The 23097-nt window shown below is 41.7% G+C and overlaps 1 protein-coding gene across 1 annotated transcript in view; it reads left to right on the top strand.

Annotated features, from left to right (window-relative positions):
• The window catches only part of PIEZO2 (piezo type mechanosensitive ion channel component 2), a 556315-nt gene that overhangs the window by 166682 nt on the left and 366536 nt on the right, over positions 1 to 23097 (top strand). Inside the window, exons 5-6 of the mRNA XM_030186524.1 lie at positions 18112 to 18319; positions 19752 to 19965. Of these exons, the coding sequence (XP_030042384.1) occupies positions 18112 to 18319; positions 19752 to 19965 (422 nt within the window). The remainder of the gene's footprint in view (positions 1 to 18111; positions 18320 to 19751; positions 19966 to 23097) is intronic.

Here is a 23097-nt window from a genome sequence, read left to right as displayed (position 1 = left end):
ACTGTAATTTCTCCTTCCCTCAGATGTCTAGGTACTCTTTAACTTCTCACCACCGGCATCTTAGTGGAATTCTTCGTATAGAAGATCAGGCTACATGCTGTGTGCAGGGAAGATATTGAAATTTTGCAATAGCTAGATTCAGGAAGAAAAGTATCAGAAATAAGTAGAAAATAAAATGAATAAAAATAAATAAATAAAGGCACAGCATGAGAGAAGGGAATTGTAGCAGAAGAAAAGAAATTAGACTCACATGTTATTCCACCGAGTCTACAGTATGAATGACACACAGACTTTAGTTACTTTGACCAGTCTATGAACTGAGGCCATCAATGTCAAAATCATTGTCAGTAGTGAATAAACCAATCCAGTACCTAGCATCTCAGACGAACACGTACAGCCAGCCTACCTCTCCTGATGGAAAAGCAAATTTATGAGCAGTAGCTGAGGCAGCCCAGGGCAATCTGGCACCTGAGGCAGGGATGAGATGCCGTCCTGCCCCACCCCATCCCCGCCCGGTTATGACCCCCTTCCCTCCTCAACCCTCTTCCCCGCATTTACCTTCTTTTTTTCCTTTCCAAAAGGCAGTAGTGACAGTGCCATCACTTCCCATAGGCTGCCCTGTGGACATGCACGGAGGTTTCATCTATTTCATAAAGACAATGTATGTCCTTAACTGCCTCTAAAAATACCCCCTGGAGAGTAAGTGGTCACACATTTGCTCTCAGGCTGATTGATGTCCTCACACAAATGTCCTAATTTGTAATATGCATATCTCTTTATATTTTATGCTATGCTTGTATAAGTCCTAGTGCCACCCAAACTTTGCCCCTCAGAATGTCTTCTTTTATTCCAGGTAAAAGTATGTGCATATACAGTAGATTGTCTAAGCATTCTGAGCACATAGACCCTGGGCAGTTTTATAAATGCCTGTGACTTCGCTTATAAGAACCTGTGACATAATACACTGCTTTTCTGTCTGGGTACAGAACTTCTTCATGTTCAGCATCTACACTCCTTAGAGCATGAACCTGTCCAGGATACAAGTACCAATTCTGTCACAGATTAGAGGTGCAATCTCCACGAAGGCAAAAGAGGATGGGGAATTCTTCCTGTGTGAGAAATCAGCACCTGATTCCTGGCCAGAACCCCTCACAGATACTTCAATCATTCTCACTCCCAGAGTCTTGGGCCCTCACTATGATCCTGGATTTTTTTCTGAACAAGAACCAGAGGGAAAGATCAAAGAACATTCTATACTCTCTCTATATTGAGTCTCCCCAAAACTTAGACATGTACCAATGGGGAATGCCTGCAACTGACATCACAAAAGCCAAAACTCAGTACTTAGCTTCACCTAGAATTTTCAAAGTTTTTTTTTCTGCAGATAAGATTTGTTTGCTTTGTATATTGCAAAACCTCTAGCATATAACCTCCTACATAGACCATGATTCACCTAGCAAGGCTTCATCAGGGAGGCGTGAATACGTACCCCAACAGGCTGAATGATACTTTTGGAAAAAAAAACTGTAAGAAAAAATACATGGGATCCTATAACTTGCGTGCCCAGATTTGCAAACATTTACACATGTCAATGTTTAAAATATTAGCTCTTACATTCGTAAGTGCTAGCAGGGTGCCTGGGCACTATTCTGAAAATACCAACTCAACTCACATGGCATATATTTGCAAAGGGGTCATTAACAGGAGTGGAACATAGGCAGGGCATAGGAGGGGCTCCCACATGTGGGTAGCTTACAAAATACTGTGAGTAACATGTGTACCTGCCACATTTACCCCCGGATTCTAAAAACGTTGCCAAAAGTTGCACACCAAAAATTGGGCATGATCCTGAGTTGCACACGAAACTCAATTAGTTAACAATCAATTAACAGTCAATAATTGGGTGCTAACAATCAATTATTGGCATTAATTGGCCTCAATTGAGATTTGTGCGTGCAACTTGCTGTGTGCTACTTTGTAACACAGGTCACCCAACTCCCATACTGTGCAACCCAAAGGGGGTGTGGCCATGGGAGGGGCATGGATGGGTCTTGGCATTCTGAAAAGTTGCTCGTTGTGTTACAGAATTCCAAAAATCTGCGCCCAACTTGTGTGCCAGGATTTATACCAGGTTTCAGCTAGCGTAAGTCCTTGCAACCAAAGTTGGGCTCGGGAATACCTGCTAAGCTCTATTCTATAAAGGGTCCTTTGCATTAAAACTTCCAAATAATTTCACAGGAGTGAAATACAGCCATTTTATGTATGTCTCTAGAGAACAGAAGTGCCTGTTAAATATTAGATACCGGACTTTAAAAACTATTTTACTTTGTTTCAAGATTTAAAAGCATAACATATAGGTAGACTTAGCTGATTGACTGCATATCTCATTTTAAACAAGAAATCTTTATTGAAGCAAACAACAGATCTCCTCTTCCTAAGAAGCTGATACTTCAAAGGGACCTGGACCCTCATCAAGCAGTCTTTGTAATTAACACTGCACTGTTAATTGCTTTCAAAGACAAACTGATTTTTTGCTATACTTAATAGCTAGAGAGCTGTGTAATCTTACTTACTTCAAACAAGAACATGCTTTGGTCTAGTAAATCAATAGAAATCAAACAAAATAAAACATGGAAAAGAAAATAAGATGATACCTTTTTTATTGGACATGACTTAATACATTTCTTGATTAGCTTTCGAAGGTTGCCCTTCTTCCTCAGATCGGAAATAAGCAAATGTGTTAGTTGATAGTATATATAAGTGAAGCAAGTAAATCAAAAATCTTCAGACATCCCAGTAATCTGGGGAAGAAGAAACAATAGATCCCCCCCCCCCCCCCCATTTGCCTAGAACACACAAACTCAAGAGGCAAAACTCTTATATAGATACTAGTGGAACCCAGCACATTTCCTCAACAATGAAACGGGCCCTAGGAAGGCTCTCTTGTAGGCAATTTTTTGTCTCTCCCCTGCCTTCCCCTCCCCTCCATGTCCAAGGATTCTTCCCTTCCCTCCCCTCCCCTCCCCTCCCATCCCATTCCATCTCCTCCCCTCCATGTCCAGCGATTCTCCTCTTCCCTGCCCTCCCATCCGTGTCCCGCGATTTTCTTCTCTCCTGTCTTCTCCTCCCATCCCACCCATGTCCATCTGTTCTGCTCTGCCCTGCCCTGCCCTCCCCTCGATGTGCCGCAATTATCTCTTCCTTTGTACGTCGTTTTCTGGCTGGCCTGGCTGGCTTCCCTTCCATTGGTAACATCCTGACGTCAGCTCGCCTCCAGCGTTCCCTTCCCTCTTATTGTTCCGCCCTCTAACATCATTACGTTTTGACGCAATGACGGGGCAGTGAGGGGGAATGGAATGCTGGAGGCTGGCTGATGTCATGAGATGTTACGAACCCAGGCAGCCAGACATCGATGGAACGTTGGAGGTGCAAATTATTATATTGGTTACCCACACGAATACCTGTTTACCACCATCAAGTAACCCCTAAATCTACAGCTACAACCACAAACAGACCAGTACTTGGAAAGTTGGGCCTAGTAAATACCAGATCAACCAATAAAAAATTTCCAATGATCCATGATGTCATCAATGAAAACCACTTAGACATCTTGGGAATAACTGAGGTCTGGCTGGATGAAAGTGGAGGAATACCATTGGCTGAACTATGCCCCACAGGATTCACTATCCTGCACCAATCAAGACAAGGGAAGCAGGGTGGAAGGGTAGCAGTCCTGATCTGAGAGACAATCAAACTGTGCAGAGTCTTCACCCCCAACCTGTCTGAGTCAGAATGCCTGCAAATCCACCTGGGAGACAAGGAACCAGTGTGGCTGCTCTTGATCTACAGAGTACCTCGTAACACCACATCATCTGTGCAAGAACTGTTGAATCTGGTGACTGAAGTTACCCTGAGCTACCCTATGTTACTGATCATGGGAGACTTCAACCTACACATTGAAACTCCAGATACCACTACTGCTGCCTTCCTTGATATGATGGCAGCTCTAGGATTCATTCAGGTGATCAAATCTTAAACACATGAAAAGGGCCATGTGCTACACTTGGTGTTCTGCAAAGAGGTCGACATCTTGGAACACAAGGCTGGTGGCATAGAGATAACACCCCTATCATGGACTGATCACTTCCTAATCAAATTTTCTATTAAGGACTACATAAAACAGATGGGCTCAATCAAAGCTTGGAAGGAAATCCGAGACATGAGAAATCTGACTACTGAAAACTTCCTAGAGGCTTTGTCATACCCCTATGTAGATGAAAAGATGATGACAGTGTCAGAACAGGTTGATATCTGTAATGCATGCATAGCAATGGCATTAGAAAAAACGACCCTTCTGAAGAAGGTCTTATGCTCCACAAACAAACCTTCCCTGTGATTCTCCCCAGAACTACGGATCTTTAAGCGTCAAGGACATCAACTTCAATGAAAATGGAAAAATAAATCTCACCTAGATGAAGACAGGCTCAACTGTAAGAAACACATGGCAATGTACTGCTAAGCCATTACAGCAGCCAAAAAGCAATATTTTTCTCAACACATAGAACAATCTGCAAATTCAAACAAGTAGCTATTTAAAATAGTAAATAACCTACTGCAAACTCCACAACAGAACCAACATTCCCAGTCACAACTAACCAGCAGTGACTTTGCCAACAAAATTAAATGTCTCCATCAGGACCTACAGACAGTCCCTTCAAAGCTTCTACGAGCTAATGAGGAGAACACTCCCTCTTCCCCACCATGCACAGCCATCTGGGACTCATTCAATCAGATCACAGAGGAAGTTCTTGAAAATATCTACGACCTGCCCTCTTAATCCCTGCCCAACAAGGATTGTACAATGAGTAAGTACAGGCCTCATTGAAGGGGCCACTAAAATTGTTAACTCCTCTCTTAGGGAAGGGCAACTGCCAACGACACTAAAAAGTGCTGTGGTGTGCCCCCTATGGAAAAAGAACTCACTGGACCAGGACAAGCTCGAAAACTACTGACCAGCCTCTAACAGACAGTCTGCACTCAACTCAATGACTGGCTAATTAAAAGTAATTGGCTAGATCTATGTCAATCTGGCTTCAGACCTGGGTATGGAACAGAGACATTTCTTGTGTCCCTTCATGATCTGCACAGAAACTGTGACAGGGGATCTACCTCGATACTAGTGTTGCTCAATTTCTCGGCAGCCTTCGACACCATGGATCATAATATCATGCTTACAAGACTGGCAGAAACAGGTGTCATTGGCACAGTATTTACTTGGTTCAAATCTTATTTGTCAGATAGACAACAGTCAGTTCTGTTCAAGTACTGCACATCATTACCTTGGACATTGAACTGTGGGGTGCCAGAAGGATCCATACTGTCTCCCATTTAGTAACTACTTCAAGCCTCTGACTGAGCTACTTCGATTAATGGACACAAAATTCTACATCTATGCTGATGATGTGCAACTACTCATACCGATTGAACCAGATCTACCCACAGCTCTGAGTAACCTGTCTGCCTGCCTAACTGCAACTCAGGAATGGGTGAACGACAACAAACTATGCATGAATCCAATTAAAGCAGAGATTCCTTGAATACCAAACACAAGTGGAGAAATACCCAGCTCAACTTCAAAATATCTTTTGGGAAGTATGAACTCCCCCTTAAAATCTCAGGTCAGGAATCTTGGGATACTACTAGACTCATCACTCACTCCAATCCCACAAATTTAAACAGCCTTCAAAAATTGTCTCTATCACCTATGGCAGCTATGAAATCTCTCTCCATATATAAATTTTATAATGAATAATATAGCTTTTTATTGGTCATACTTATCTAAAGAGAGAGATATAAACAACCAAAGGTTTGTGTTTATTTTTAAATAAAGTTTTTTTTACAGGGTTTTTTTTCATATGGTAGTTGTCATAACTGTTCCCGGCCAGTTAAATACCGCTGAATATTGGTCAGTCAGAATTTCTCCAAGATGTGCAGGATCTCTGTGCCTTCTGCAACGCTAGAGTGCAAATACTTTCATTTTGCTCAGCTTGGTAAATACATTTTGCCAGAAAATTTTCCCTGCCCCAAACAGTGGTGAATCAAGTCCCAGTGCTCATACTGACTGAAAGCTTTTTGTTTAATGAAAACTATAATCCTATAATATAACATAGCTTTCTAGTGGGGACAACAAACATAAAGAACATATGGAGGGACATTTTCGAAAGAAACGTCCAAGTTGCAATTTTGTCATCCTTGCAAAACGGCGAAATCTAGGGGCAGGGAATCCCAAATTTTCAAAAAAAAGATGGTCTTCCATCTTTCGTTTCGAAAATACCATCAGAGACATCCAAATCCTTAAATCCCTAGATTTGGATGTCCCTAGACATGGATGTTTCTGACTTTCAGCAATTTTTGAAACCAAAGACGTCTATGTCAAAAACATCCAAATACAAGCCATTTGGACTTGGGAGGAGCCAGCATTTGTAGTGCACTGGTCCCCCTGACATGCCAGGACACCAACCGGGCACCCTAGGGGGCACTGTAATGAACTTCATAAAATGCTCCCAGGAACATAGCTCCCTTCCTTACCTTGTGTGCTGGGGGAGTAACAGGAGGTCATCCCCGATTCCATCCGCGGTGGTCATCTGGTTATTTCGGGCACCTTTTTGTGCCTTATTCGTAATAAAAACACATCCGGGTGAAAACGTCCGTCGGGGACATCCTTGTTTCTTTCGATTATGGGTCAAAGACGTTCACTGTGCCTCCAACACGCTCCCTTGATATTTGGACGTCCTTGCAATGGACTGCAGTTGGAGATGTCCAAAATCGGGTTTTGATTATACCGATTTGGATGTCTCTGGGAGAAGGACGTCCATCTTCCGATTTATGTCAAAAGATGGACGTCCTTCTCTTTCGAAAATGAGCCCAATGATAACATAGCCTAAGCAAAATCATGTTGCGGTACAAATGTAATTTTGCTACCAGGTTCATACTATGTTTTAGTACATTCGTGTTTATAAAACCAATAAGGAAACATTTAAGAAATGGATGTAAATAAATCATCCCCAGAGTGATTTAATGGAAATTCTGGCTATGGTCATCTTTGTCACAGCTGCAGCTGCCACAGATACGGTACTGTTTTTTGGTCTGTTTCATATTTCAATTCTCATAGTTTAGAAAATGTTATGCAAAGATTACTAATGGGCTTTGCAATAAACTGATGAAAAATAAATAAATTTCTTATGTTTATAAAAACCCTAGGACCCAGTTATTAGTAGAAAAAGTTTTGTAAAAACTTTTCCACTGCAAACTCCAGCAGAGGGATTGACGAAACTGGGCTACAAAATGAGAGCGATTACCAAAGCCAGTAAAATCGATCCCCCTACTTCACCTTAACTCAAGTTGAATAACCAATATGCAGCTCTGAAAGCAGAAAATGAGAAACCATCCCAGGATAATGAATAATGTAAAATTTACCTTATTTGAAACTTTCTTTTCCTTGAGTCCTGCTAGACCAGTCCAGACCGACAAGTTATGTTATCCTATCAGCAGATGGAAGGCAGAGAATCTGAACTGTTTCAGTGACAGCACCAGTAGAGGGAGTGCTGTAGCCTGTATATTGATATGGAACCCATTATCAATTGGGAATCTTCTGCAGACCATAGAACATTAAAGAAAGCTATGTATAATGAGCAGGAAATGGAAGCCCAACGCTACGGGCCACCAGCATTCCATCATCTTCCTGGTGAGTCTTGGAGTGGTGTAGCAGGATTAAAGGAAAGGTAATTTATCAGGTAAGGGTAAATTTCACCTTCCTTATCACCCTAGACAAGTCCAGACTGACAGGATGTACCAAAGCTTTATCGCACCAGGTGGGAGGAAGACAGTTTCCCTGCAACATGGTTCTGCCAAAATCAGTATCTCCTTTGGCATGGACATCAGGCTTGTAATATTTCACAAAGGAATGCAGCAAGGACCAAGTTGCTACTCTGAAATGATCTGAGCTCTGGTGAAGTAAGCTGTCAAGCCCAGAGGGACTTCATTCTAATTTAGGAGATAAGCTGTCCCTATCACCTCCTTAATCCAGCAGTCATTCAAAGAGTTTGAAGGTATTTCCCCTTTGTGCTGCCTATGAAACAATTCAAAATAATTATGTGACTTATGAAAGGAATTTGTGACTTCCAAGTACCACAAGAGAAGTCTGCGGACATCCAGCGAATGACTGACATGGCCTTGTGTCACCTAATAAGGCTGCATCAGGGGACAATAGATGTTATAAGGCACACGAACAGTATGAGGAAAGTCTTCCAACAAAAAAAGAAGGAATCACTCTATGAATGTCTCCCTCATACAACAACGACAGAAAACTATCATCACTGAAACTTAGTTTTATGCCCCAGTTGTATGAGGGAGACATCCATAGAGTAGATGAACACTTTTGTCACTTCAATCTTGTGAATGGAAGTTCAAGTGGGGGAGTGAAGGAGTCAGGGGAGGGATCATGTTGTTAGGTGGAATGGCATGGAGAGGATGCAAAACAGTGTAAGATAACCTATCCTGCCCATCTCCAACATTCACACTCCAGTCCAGCTCTTGCTCCCTCTGCCCAACTTGTTAAAATGAACTGCCCCCCTCATCATTCGTCCCCCTACTCTTTTCTCATCCATGGAATTTAACTGATTGAAAGGGCTAACAGCAATCCCCTACCCCCACCACCCTCATCCCACGACAGCTTCATTAGGTAAAACGTGGCCATATCAGACATATTTTTATGAATAGACTTTGGAACTCCTATTATGGACTACTTTACCCCCCAGTAGCACACAAAAGCTTTTGTACAAATGTGCCCCTCCATTGGCACATTTGTACAAATGTGTTTACTGCTGTGGTTCCCAAACCTGGTCCTGGAGGCACCCCATCCAGTCAGGTTTTCAGGATACCCACAATGAATATTCATGAGAAAGATTTGCATAAGTCACCTCTACTTCATGTAAATCTCTCTTATAAATATTAATTATGGATATAATGAAAACCTGACTGGCTGGGGTGCCTCCAGGACCAGGTTTGGGAACCACTGGATTACTCTATACATGTATTTTACAAAATATAGGTACACATCAGAGCTCTGCCCAAACCACACTGCTAGGAACTCCTCTGCACAGAACACATGAAAGTAGGGGCAGTCTTATGGTAGGCCTACATTTTATAAGAGCCTGTTTCTGTGTGTAAAACATGTCATTTTTAAAATTTATTTTAAAAGCTTTGTAAAATTCCTCCGTAATGGACATGGTTAGTGTAGAACAATAAGTTCTCACAGACAGTGATTGATTTCCCAGACCAGCTATACTGCATTCAATACATATTTCATTTGCTATAACAGACAGAAACTACAATCGTAGTAGACATCTTCCCAGCAGTGCTGTGCACTTAATGATTTGAAACAAGAGAAGAGATTGACAGGTGCAAGGCGGAACCAGCAAAGCTTCAGAGTAATTTCTCAATATATTTTAGTAGAGAAGAAATTTGTAAACATATACTAAAGCGTTGTTTAATTGCTTTAGAAGGTAATGCTTTCTTGTCCATTAAAGTTCAATCACAATAACGGCATAGCAGTATTATATTTTATTGCTAAAGGTTCCCATGGGAGAGAGATTATAACTTGGGTTGCTTCCATCAAATCCAAGGAAGAGAGAGAATTCCTGAAACCACATGCATGTGTTTTTCATTTCTAGGGTAAAAAAGCTTTTTTTGAGGGGGGAGAGGGAATTTTGATGTAGAGTTAAAGTTGAAAGTGGGACTGCAGGCCTAGTTGTCAGGGATCAGCTTTAAGTTTTATTATATCAAAAGATTGAAATATGCTAATATTGATAACATTGGTATCTGGCACAGGGTGATCTCACCCTTCCAAAGAACTCCAGGACCCCAGTTCTAACCATGAAATAAATTCAGTTGCAAGTTGTAGTTGGGATAACACATTAGGCTGCAGCTTTATCGAAGTAAACCAAGTGGAGAGTATTGCAAAGAATACCTCTGCCATGGTACCTGAGCCATTACAAACATGATACAATAAACTTCATAACAAACCACCTGGCTGAATAACCATCTTCCACGTGATTAGCAAAATGGGTCAAGCCAATGCCAGACTTCTAATTTGGAACCAATAGACTACTGATAGCCCAGGGATCCTGGCATATCACTAGCAAGGCTCCATCTTGCCCTCACCTTGGCACACCACCAGGCCCAGAAGGCACTCTATCTGACCAAGGCCTTGCCAGCTGGGTAAAACCATCAACTCAAACCCTCACATCAGAAGAAATTGGCTCAGGTAACCTGCCACAAGGAAAAGGGAGAAACATCTCCTCTATTGCCACCCCCCCCCCCCCCCCCCCCACACACACACACCCAAAAGCCTGTGAACTAACAGCCCAGTGCACAGTTAAATTAGCCCAAGTCCTCCTAAAATCATTAGGCTCAATCATAACACCTATGTTATTCAATACTTTTTTGAGCACTATTAACCTTATTGGTCCAGACTTTGGAAATGACCCTCTTTATTTACATTGATGATATTCAGATATTGACGACTATTGACATACACAACCCTTCTGATATTTTGCTACTAAATGAGAAACTTCATATGATTACAAATTGGTTAAGATCTAATAGACAAATGAAATCCTGAAAAATCTAAAATCTTCTTACCTCTAGATCTGGTGATGCTATTTTGAGTCCCTCTTTACTACTGATGAATTATAAAATTCCTATAGAAGAAACAACTAAAATTGTAGGGGTGACAGTAGATCAGAGATTACATTTTAGGGCTTGTATCTCTAATGTAATCAAAACATGTTTTTTCTTTATGTATGAGTCGATCACTATATCCTATGATCACTAAAGAATCAACTGCTATTCTGGTTCATTCATTCATTCGTTCAATCATATGAGTAGACTGAACTATTGTAATGCACTTCTTTGTGGTTTTCACACTTCTGACATCAGGTGTTTATAAATTACACAAAACACTGCTCTAGCTCCTTACTATGTCTTCTAAGTTTCATCATGTTTCTCTTATTACATTGCTTACTAGTCTCTTCTAGGGTTTGGTTTGAAATAGCCTTACTGACTTTTAAGACTATTCATATGGGTCATCTCTTATACCTATCATGTTTGCTTATTTCCTGTGCTCCGTCCCGTACCCTTAGGTCTCTAAACAAAAATGTATTGGAAGTACCCTTCATTCAAACATGTATGTTTTGATTCTTTTAGGACCACTATATTTTGTGTGACAGCTTCCTCATTTTGGAATGCCCTATCTGAATACATACACCTGGAATCTTTTTTGATTATATTTAAGAAAGGTTTAATAGCATTCCTTTACTGCTTTTGATTGGTTTCTTTTGTTGCAACTTGTGCAGTGGAGTCTCTGTCAGCATTCTGGGAGGATGGTTGATAGACACTGATTTTTATTACGCTCTGCTTTATTATACTTTTTCTTCTTTTAATTTTTAAGACTGTTTTAAATCTATACTGCTTAGATGTAGGTGAAAGGCAGTATATCAGTTTTTTAAATTGTAAACTAATAAATGGAAACCATCCTTACCAGATAAACCTACACAACCTGTGTCTACCCAGTCATGTTTTATCTGCCTCCTCTCGTGCATCTGAAGCTATTTGCCACTTTGTCAGTTGATCTTAGACATCCCCTTTGTCCATCTCCATTATTTCCTAAAGCAACACCTTACACTCTTACTTCATTCCAACACCTTGGAATGAAATCCAATCAGTAGAGTGTAAGATCATCAAAAAAATCCAATACTTGCCCAATATCCCACTTCACCTACCAACATTTTTCAAGTCCACAATCTGTGGAAGCATCCTGATCGCCATCAAAGGCAGTAATTGCACCCAAAGCATCTCACCATGTTCCAGCCATTGGGACTCCAGCATCCAAATCCATATGGGTCCCCAGTGATCAAATATCTGCTCAACAATTGGCCAAGTAAACAAAGGAATGGCCGATCATTCAAACTAATATTCTCCTGCTCTCTTGATCTGAAACAGAATAATGGCGAGCAAGTAGCCTTATCTAAACATTTAAGTCTCTGAATATATCCCCAATAGGCTGTAGAATTCTATCTTCTCAAACATACAATGACATTATCACCCAAACCTGCCAAAGCCAAATAAGTACCATAAAAGTCATCATAACTTGCTCACTCCAACGCCCTCCTCATAAGCATAATACACTGGAAATATGCCCAGAGGGAGGAAGTGGAGTAGTTGAGTGGTTAGCACACCAGGCTTGCTATCCAGAAGTGCCTGGTTCAAATTCCACTGCAGCTCCTTGTGATCTTGGGTAAGTCACTTAACCCTTCATTTCCTCTTCTACAGAAATTAGCTTATGAACCCAACAGGGACATACCTAGTGCACTTGAATGTAACTCACCTTGAGTTACTGCAGAAAAAGGTGTGAGCAAAATTCAGATTAATAATGATAAGTAAAAGAGTCTTGACTGCTTTGCCAAATTCTATACTAGATGGTCATTGCTCCTTCAACCTTGTATAAAACTAAGGAGACATCCTTATCCTCCTGATCCATTTCAGAACACAAGACTCTGAGGTCCTTTTACTAAGCCGCAGCCAAAAGTGGCCTGCAGCACTGCAAGCGCATCTTTTGGGCGTGCGCTGGGCTAGTTTTTGCTGTGTCCTGGAAAAGGGCCTTTTTTAAAGGGCTGGAAAATGGACGTGCGGCAAAATAAAAACCAGCCCACGTTCATTTTCGGCCTGAGACCTTACTGCCACCCATTGACTTAGCGGTAAGGTCTCATGCGCTACCCAGGCGGTAAGCATGTAGCATGCGTCCACTGCCGTTTACCACCAGGTAAGCGCCACACAATAGAAAATATTTTCTAACATGTATTTTCGGCGCGGGCCAAATTCATTGTCTTATGTTTGTTTTCCTTAGACTCCTGAGGCAGGCCTGTGGCCAAAACACAGTACTGTGTCAAGTCTTCTGTTAATAAACATTATTTAAAATATCCAAGTTTCGTCACACATCTCTGGATCACATGGTCTATTTCCCACTCCCTGTTTTTTTCCTCTTCGTACTTCGTGGGATCTCAGAATTCCTCTGCCAAAGCAGATCTTCATGAACAAATTCAAGCTTCATGATGCCGAAACTCCAAAGATAATCCAGATCCACTATTTTCATTTTGTCTGCCCCTGGCACCAAGCTTCTGAAATTAGCACACTTAAAATAAGATTGAGAATAAGCAACATAATTATCAGAGCTTGGAACATGCCATGCTCTTAACATTTAAATGCAAGCATCTGAACACAAACTGCCTCATCAAATTAGTGGCTAACAAATATTTTGCTGATAATCTATTAACAAACCTGACAATACCCTTGTTATCACACCAGAAAATCACTGACTTGTTTTACAACTTGTCTGGCCAATAACGAAAGCTACCAAAATTGAGAACAACTCTAAAAAAGTGATGTTCTGAGTAAATTCCAACCTCTCCCAAACAGCCAAAGTGTGATGCACCAGGAACCTTGACAGAAAACTCCAAAGCCACTACCTCCTGCTACATCAGAGAAAAGTTCTGATTCCATACTGGATATCGTTGGTGTCTGCCAAACCAAAATCGCATTATAATCTCACAGAAATTAGCCCCAAATCCAAGAATCCCCCCATGGTGGATGGAATTCTAATAAACTGATGACCCTTCAACACTTCAGCAGTAGAGACAAACAAGTGTGACTGTGGCATAAATGTCCTACCCATAGAGATGACCCTACAAGCAAAATTAAGACTTCCTGTCAGAGTCTGCAACTACAGTAATGTCACCTTCATAGCCTGCAACACCTCAGGCACTAAAGCCCGTAACCTGTCCAACATGTAGCTCAACACCCTCACCAGCCCTTCCCTCATATCTTGTGCCAAAGGCACACCCACAATCTGTTCCACCACCCAATATAGAAAAATGCTGATAATTTCAAATAAGGCACTTGATACCGAACACCCCATAGGCATGCATTTCTCTCTATATAAAAGGCAACCCCAACGTTCTGAAGCCTCCACGGAAGTTGAGGCGCCCGAGATATCCGGTGTGCCCTGGAGTGTCTGCACTGCCCTCGCGTCAAAACGTCATGACGTCGAGGGCGGGGCTATGACACTCGAGGGCCGAAACGGAAACACCACAGCAAACAAGGCAAGTAGCTCGGAGGGACGGAGGGAGGGGCCCCTTGCTAGCGCCCATTTCATTGCGCTCAGAAACGGGCATTTTTTCCTAGTATTAAAATAAAAGGTATCTTCAAACTTCAAACCCCACAAAGAAAACAAATCAAAATGAACCACAACAGCCTGAAGACTAACTCAGTTTCCAGTGTAGCCAACCACAGTCCGCAGCCACAACTCTTCACCAAAGTCACGGCACTATGTACCCCGCATTGCTTACTTGGCTAAAAATTATTGACAGAGCTACCAGATGGGTAAAGTAAATTACGAATCAACTTTTATTTTCAAACTTCCTTTGTAGTATCACTTTAAAAGGGAAGAGAAACAAAGCAGAAAAAGGATGCTGCTGAAAAAGACCTTCAATCCCACCTAAGGAAATCTCCACCCATAATTTCTTCTTCTAAACCTCCATCAGCTGTTGAACAGATAACACATTCCTAACCATATGATTCCTGACTACCCCAATAAAAGGAATAGTAAACCAAAACTCAGTGGCGTTCTGAGGGGCGCTGACACCCAGGGCGGATCGCCGATGCGTCCCGCCCCCCCCCAGGTGCAACGACCCCCTCGTGCAGTGCCCCCCCCCCCGGCGAAGGGACACCCCACCCCCACCCTGGCGAAAGAACCCCCCCCCCCCGGGTGCACGCCACTGGGGGGGTGCCACGCGCCGGTCAGCATCGTTCGTTTCCATGCTCTCTCTGCCCCGGAACAGTTTACTTCCTGTTCCGGGGCAGAGGGAGCATGGAAACGAACGACGCTGACCGGCGCGCGGCACCCCCCCCCAGTGGCATGCACCCAGGGTGGACCGCCCCCACCGCCTCCCCCCCCTTGGTACGCCACTGCCAAAACTGAAAGCCCTTCCCAATCAACCTGACTTTACCTTGAGTTCCTAGATAACCACAGATGCAGTGCTTGAAAATCCACAACTGTGGAAGTCCTCTCAGAAACATTGTCATTTACTCTACCCACTGTCACCAGACTTCTTAGACCTTCCACATTTGGTGGTGAGATAAGCTGCCCCACAGTTGGAATAGACATGCCATAACTTGTACTCCATAAAAGTGCAAGAGGAGTGTTTGTATGACCAACACACATTTGCAACACTTTTCATTCTCTTGGGGCACAGCAGGGTCATGTCAACACCTACTGTCTTGACATGACCCTGCTGTGCCTCAAGAGAATGAAAAGTCTGAATATAACCCCCTGCCACTCCTACCTGCCTCTTAATTGCCCCTTCCACTGGTGAAACATTCACCTTGCCAGACATTTCCATAAGCCATAGGTTCACATCCTGCATATCACACATCATCTATACTGCACAAATCCCAGTGAGAGGTTCAGGTGGTTTACAGAGCAAAAATAAACACAGTACTGAAGGAGGAGAGAAGAGAGGGAGGTAAGGGAGAGATACGAGAGTTAGTTTAGTGCAACAACGTGTGGTATATGAGTGGCTAAGATTTGTCGAATAGAAGGATTTTCAGCTTCTTGTGAAGCCACATATAATTAGATTTCAAACAGATCGTAGAGGGTCCAAAATATAATCCATATATGCAAATAACAAGCCATATTATGAAGCATCATGCCTGCTCAAACACTAGTTAATCTCAAAACGGCTCTGGTTCAATTGAACTCATTCCTTGCTACCTTGTTTCCTTTCACCAGCATCACTTCATTTTTTTTTGTATCCCCTTTCTTATGTCTACTTTCCATGAGACAAAATGTATTGATATATACGGATCTTCCAAGTCCTGTCCCTAAGCTTCCACGGAACCACTTCTGATTTCGAATGGAGCTCTTCTTTGTCATCTGGAAGTGGTTTATCTAGAGATCCTGTAGTGTTAGTGGCCTGTACATATCAATGATATTTTAATTACTTATGGTGATTGCATTAAGGAAGCCATTTGAGAAGCAGTACGCATGTAAAAATGGCCATATTTGTAAAAACCATCACTGTGGGCTGAATATTAACCCCATTGTAAGTTTTGAATGTCCTGATTTGAATATTCTGATCTATGCATCCTAGTGGCTATCAACAGACAGCCTTCTAACTTTATAGTCACCCAAGTCTCTAAGCCTAACATTTTTAGCAAATGAAACCTCTTGCTTCAAGATCCGTGTTCTGAGAACAAATGTTAGCAGAATTTTAAAATTCCTCACCGTGGGGCCCTTTTACTAAGCCATGGTAGGCTCTACACGCATGCAGTGTATGCCCAAATGGGACTACCACCAGGCCAGTGTGTCCTCCTGGTGGTAATTTCAGATTTGGCTCATGCCCATAATATTTGGATGAATTATTTATGTATTTCCTCCCATGCACACCATTTCCGGCAGTAATCGGCAGTTGGTGCTTGCCGACCGGTCACCATGTGTGTAGCGCGTGAACCCTTACTGCTAGATCAGTGAGTGGTGTTAAGGGCTCAGGCCAGTTTTAGATGCATGCTGGTTTCGGTTTTACCACATGCCATTTTCCCGTCACATTAAAAAAACTTTTTGCAAATGCGGGAAAAACTGACCCTGTGCGTGCCTAATACATGCGCCTACACTGCTGCAAGCCACTTTTTTCCACAGCTTAGTAAAAGGGCCCCTGTGTATCATGATGAAAATGATGGTACAAATACATTTGAAATAGTATTATCCTACTACTACTACTACTATTTAGCATTTATATAGCGCTACAAAGCGTACGCAGCGCTGCACAAACATAGAAGAAAGACAGTCCCTGCTCAAAGAGCTTACAATCTAATAGACAAAAAATAATAAAGCAAGCAAATCAATTAATGTGTAGAGGAAAGAGGAGAGGAGGGTAGGTAGAAGCGAGAGGCTCTCCGCTTCTGTACAGTATTTTCCCCTAGATTTTATATATTGCACCTAGTGTTACGAGCCAAAATCCAAGCATATTCTATAACAACGTGCATAACTTAATTGGCTTAATAAGCCAATTAGCATTGATAACAACACTTAACGAGCAATAATGAGCACACATTGGCAATAATTAGAATTTACATGCACAACTTGCTAAGCGTACTCTGTAACACAGAGCTCCTAAATTCTAATGCGCACAGCAAAAAAGGGCATGGTTATGGACGGTGAAATGGGCATTTTATAGGCATTCCAAAATTTACACGCACTGTTATAGTATATGCCCTTCTGCGACAAAATCTACTTGCCGGTATTTACGCCACATTTTCCTTGGTGTAAATGGATGCGAGTAGTTTTAAGCGCTTGATATCAACTAAGCATATTCTATATACCACGCCTAAATCTAGGCGCCACTTATAGAATACACTTAGGTAGGAATCTGGCTCTTTAGGGGCATGCAAATGGCTATAAACCTGAAGGTATTTGGAGAATCTCTATATATGCTTTTAAATCTTTGCTTATTAGGGAAAATACAGCTCTAAATGGTACGTATGTATTTGGAGCAGCAAAAGAAGGGAGTAGGATGATCTGGCCTTTGCAATAACCCAGGGAGACGTACAAAGGTTTAAGTCTTTATTAAGTCACTTGATGCACCTTAATAAAGACTTAAACCTTTATATGTCTCCCTGGGATATTGCAAAAGCCAGATCATCCTACTCCCTTTTTTTGCTACACTACTGTGGCGTAGGAATTGAGGGTTCCTCCACCTCCTGTGACTGCTCCTTACTTTCATGTATGTACATGGAAACATTTTCACAAAGTTGGATTTTACTTACGCACTAACAGATGATTTTGAATGGTCTTTGCCTTTCAGTGGTTCCTATTGTTCTGCCCTTCCTAAGCCCCTATCATTTTGGATTGTGAACTAGCACATCTAGAAGTTGATTTCTCTAGGAATATATCACAGCATTAGATAATAATGTTCATCTTGATTCCCTTTATATGTTTAGGCAGGAACAGAAAAGCTGGATCTGGATGATGCTTTGATTTATGAAGAAGATTTGGATGCAGGAATAGGTGATGAAGAGAATGAAGAAAGCACAAAATTAAAATTACTTCGAAAATTTGCCTCATTAGCATCAAAACTGAAAGAGTTTATTGGCAATATTATAACCACCGCTGGACAAGTAGTTGTCACTGTTTTACTTGGTATAACAGGTTGGTTCTTCTACTGCTTCTCAAAGAAAATTTCACATTAAAATAGTAGTGAATGTGTTTCAGTAATTTTAGCACCAGGAATAAAAACACACATATTAATGAGAAAGGGAGGTAATCTTTTGAAACCATCCATCTGACAATGACCGGTAAGAGGTAAAATTGATCTGCTGGGTGGGGAGGGGGGAGGAATATATAATCGATTATCATACTTGATGGTTTGGAGAAAGAATCGGATGACTGCCAGAGGAAGTTATTAATTTTCACAGCAGATGGGATGAAGGGATCACTGACTCCTAAATAAAGCCATATCTGGTTCAGTTTAAGCCAATGTAGTTTTGACTGGCTAACCGCCCTGTTTACAAAGTGAATGGGCTGTGTCGGCATTAGTGCACCAGCAGCCGCTGGCATGGTTTTGTAAATAGGGGGTTAAGTTAGCTGGCAGGCACTGAATAGTGCTAGCCAGTCATTCACCCCTCCCTTCCCCCTGCTAAATTCTAATGCTAATTAAAATTGGAAGATTATTCTTAGCCATTGATCTAAATCTAACAAGCTAGATAATCACTTAGCAGGCTAGATCTCTGTGAAATTTACTCTGATATGTTAACTGATTGCACCAGTACTATCTGCACTTATATGCAAAGTTTGTAAATTTCTGAACCCCTTTCTTCCTAATTAACTCTTTTTTTTTTTTAATCCCTGAGAGCCTGAGGCAGGCTACTTTTGTATAATTTTTATGTTTGTTGGTGGGTCATGGCTGGGACCTGGATGCACTGAGAGACCATTGGGACTATTAATGGATTCATTCCACACTTCTCTGTCATATAATAAGTTAATCCAGTCCAGAATTTGGGGTTCTGAACCAAAGGAATTTACTCATTTGAAGCCTTTAAGCAAAAGGAACCACCTCCAAGCAACAGCAATGATAAATGCCCTCCTGCTTCTCAGGATCCAATCTTCTATCATCTCTCGTGCTACTCCATCCTGGTTCCCCATTCCAGCTTACCCCAAAATGGTTAGTGTGGAAGCCTCTGCTGCTCTGTCACTGCTCTTATCTTCTCTAGGTGAAATGGCTGGCCAAGCCATAGAACCTCTTCCTTTTGCTGTATGATAGCAGGAGCCAGACAAATACGGCTGAGGTTTATACCAGCCACAGTTTCCTTCCAAGAGGGGTCTTCTCCCACCATTACTGGTCAGGAGAGTCCTCCTCTTGTTCTGCAAGATGTGGGACTATTTAAAAGGGAAAGCCTAGTATTTTAGTACAGCCACCAGAGGTCTCTGCTAATTGTTTAGAGCAGAACTCTGTCTCGACACTATCATTGTTTTCTATTTACTGTAGGTTTATTAAATCTTGTTGTTAATAATTTGATTAGATTGGAAGTTTCAACGTATGTATGATTTCATTTTGATTGTTGCTGTTTTTTTATGTGTATAGGTATGATGTTACCGTCTTTGAGCTCAGGTGTATACTTCTTTGTATTTTTGGGACTGTGTTCGTGGTGGTCTTGTTGCCGTACAATTGATCCGCTGATATTCAGCTGCCTATGTGTGTTAATGGCCATATTCAATGCGGGACACTTGATTGGACTTTATCTATACCAGTTGCAGTTCTTTCAAGAAATAATTCCACCAGATGATTACTATGCCAGGTAAGTGATAACTATTTCAACTATTTCAAGTTATGACTGCCAGAGGAAGTTATTAATTTTCACAGCAGATGGGATGAAGGGATCACTGGCTCCTAAATGCAGCCATATCTGGTTCAATTTAAGCCAATGTAGTTTTGACTGGCTAACTCCCCTCTTTACAAAGCCACACTGCAATGCCGACACAGCCCATTTAACGTGAATGGGCTGTGTCGGCATTCGTGCACCAGCAGCTGCTAGTGTGGTTTTGTAAACAGGGGTTTAAGATAGTTGGCAAGCACTGAATAGTGCTAGCCAATCATTCCCCCCTCCCTCCCATTTTTTTTTGTGATTATGTTTCCACTTGTTAGTCTGACACATGAAAATGAATGCCTGAAAAGTAGAAGAGAAATGTGGAGTGAATAGGATGCTCAACACACGTAGATTGTAAGCCTTTGCCTCATTTTCATTGGCATGTATTTTATTTATTGATGCACACTTTATATACTGCTTTTCTAATGAAAAATACAGCAAAGTAAAATAAGCACTCAGATGCTCTAAGAAATGGGCTTAGCGCATCCTAACCCAGGACTTTCCTGCATGCTAAGCCCATTTCTAGTTTGTCAATAAAATAGGGCCTTTTAGATTGCTTTTATTTGCAGGTCATGTGTTAATGTTGTCATTAGCATGCGACAACTGCAAATAATCATGCCTGCTCAAACACTAGTTAATCTCAAAACGGCTCTGGTTCAATTGAACTCATTCCTTGCTACCTTGTTTCCTTTCACCAGCATCACTTCATTTTTTTTTGTATCCCCTTTCTTACGTCTACTTTCCATGAGACAAAATGTATTGATATATACGGATCTTCCAAGTCCTGTCCCTAAGCTTCCACGGAACCACTTCTGATTTCGAATGGAGCTCTTCTTTGTCATCTGGAAGTAGTTTATCTAGAGATCCTGTAGTGTTAGTGGCCTGTACATATCAATGATATTTTAATTACTTATGGTGATTGCATTAAGGAAGCCATTTGAGAAGCAGTACGCATGTAAAAATGGCCATATTTGTAAAAACCATCACTGTGGGCTGAATATTAACCCCATTGTAAGCACTTCCTGCCTCTTTTGTAGGAGGCGCTAAGGGTTAACCCTGTGTTAATTCAGTTAACACACACTAATGTGAGCGCACTACCTGAATAAGTGCTTCCACATCCATTCGTCATCCCTGACACACCTCCTCCCAAAATAAGGGCCCCTTTTACTAAGCAGCGTAGGTGACTACATGCGCCCAATTGGAGTTACCACCCGGTTACCACGTGGCCCTTGTGGTAATTTCAATTTTGGTTTGCGTCCACTACGCACGTCTGAAAAATATTTTTTATTTTCTGGCGCACGTAACGGATAATGCCGATGGTCCCCATTCAAAGTGAATGGGCTTTGTTGGCATTACCTGGAACCGCTAGCGAGGCTTGAAAAAAGAGGCCCTTAATGAAATGTTAGTGATGTTCTCTTTATGACTGGTGTTTGGCACGGTGATCATGGGTTACACAAATATTCTCTAATGGAACCCAGGTGCCTAGGTTCTGTTATAGAATACGCTTCTACCGCCAAGGCACCTAAATAAAGGTACCCAGTTATACATTTGTCATCCTAGTTGCTGGATTCAGGGCCTAAGATTGCAGTGTTCCAGAAAGAGCCCCTGGCTCAGGACCATTACCTAAGGAGCCCTTTTACAAGGGCACGGTAGGCTCTAGAAGCATACAGTGCATGTCAAAATGAGTCTACCACCAGGTTAGCATGCCCCCCGGTGGTAATTTTGGATTTGGCACATGCCCATAATGCTTGACAAATAATTTTTTAATTTCCTACCGCACACGGTGTTTCTGGCGTTAATCGGCAGTTGGCGTGCACTGACTGGTCACTGCATTTGTACGCGTGAGCCATTACTGCTAGATCATTAGGTGGCATTAAAGGCTCAGGCTGTAAATAGGCGTGCGCTGGTTTCAATTTTACTGCAGGCCTTTTTCCCAGCCCATTGAAAAAAGCCCCTTTTTCCCAGACATGATAAAAACTGGCCCAGCACACGCCCAATACACTTTTTGCCGAGGCATGGCTATTTTATCCTATTTATAAGCAAACAAACAAACAAACAACATAAAGATAACAGCACTTCTCAGTGAATGTATTTATTTATTTATTGCATTTGTATCCCACATTTTCCCACCTCTTTGCTCTAGTAACGGTTATAAATTGCCAGGATACCTACTTCCTAGGAGGGACACAACAACTCTCCTGTTATTTAAGAGAAAATGACTCATTTTGGTTTAACATATTTGAATTAGACCATTTAATTTCAGTTGGATTTTATATTTTGTGCCCCTCTTTACTTGCACAGTATGCTTTAAAGTTGGCACCTCTACTGTCTAATGATTTTTAGAATGTAAAGAACAAGTTAGAAAGTTGAAAGAAAGATCAATCATATGTTGGTTGTCAATTCTTAAGTAGGCAGTAATGAGAGACTAGTGTGGATTCATTGGATTCACAAACAGTTTTCAAGCCTTGATACTGTCCATGCAGTATGGTTGTGACGTACTGACTATATAATCATAACACTGTGTCAAGTGCTTTTGATATGTTGGTGTCAATCTGAGACATGTTGTATTCATAAAATTTGTAATAGAAACAAGTTTCATTGTAGAGAGATGAAAAATTATCTGTTGAATTGATACTGGCCTAGGGGGCCCTTTTACTAAGCCGTGTGGGCGCCTGGGCACGCCCAATGTGTGTCAGTTTTGAGTTACCGCCCAGCTACCGCGTAGCCCTTGTGGTAATTTCATTTTTGATGCTTGTCCGTTAGGCGCGCCGGAAAATATTTTTATTTTCTGGTGTGCGGGTGGTAATCGAGTGGTAATCATTCTATGCGCATAGACCATTACCGCCCGTTTACCGCAGGAGACCTTACCACTAGGTCAATGACTGCCGGTAAGGTCTCAGACCCAAAATGGATGCGCGGCAATTTTCATTTTGCAGCATGGACATTTTCGGCAAAAAAAGTTTAAAAGGCTTATTTTACAGGTGTGCTGAAAAATGATTCTACGTGCGCCCAAAACACACACATGTACACTAAGGCAGATCATTTTTCAGCATGACTTTGTAA

This window comes from Microcaecilia unicolor, chromosome 1 (assembly GCF_901765095.1).
Source record: "Microcaecilia unicolor chromosome 1, aMicUni1.1, whole genome shotgun sequence".
In the NCBI taxonomy this organism is placed as follows: domain Eukaryota; kingdom Metazoa; phylum Chordata; class Amphibia; order Gymnophiona; family Siphonopidae; genus Microcaecilia; species Microcaecilia unicolor.
This window is presented reverse-complemented; position numbering and strand designations above follow the sequence as displayed.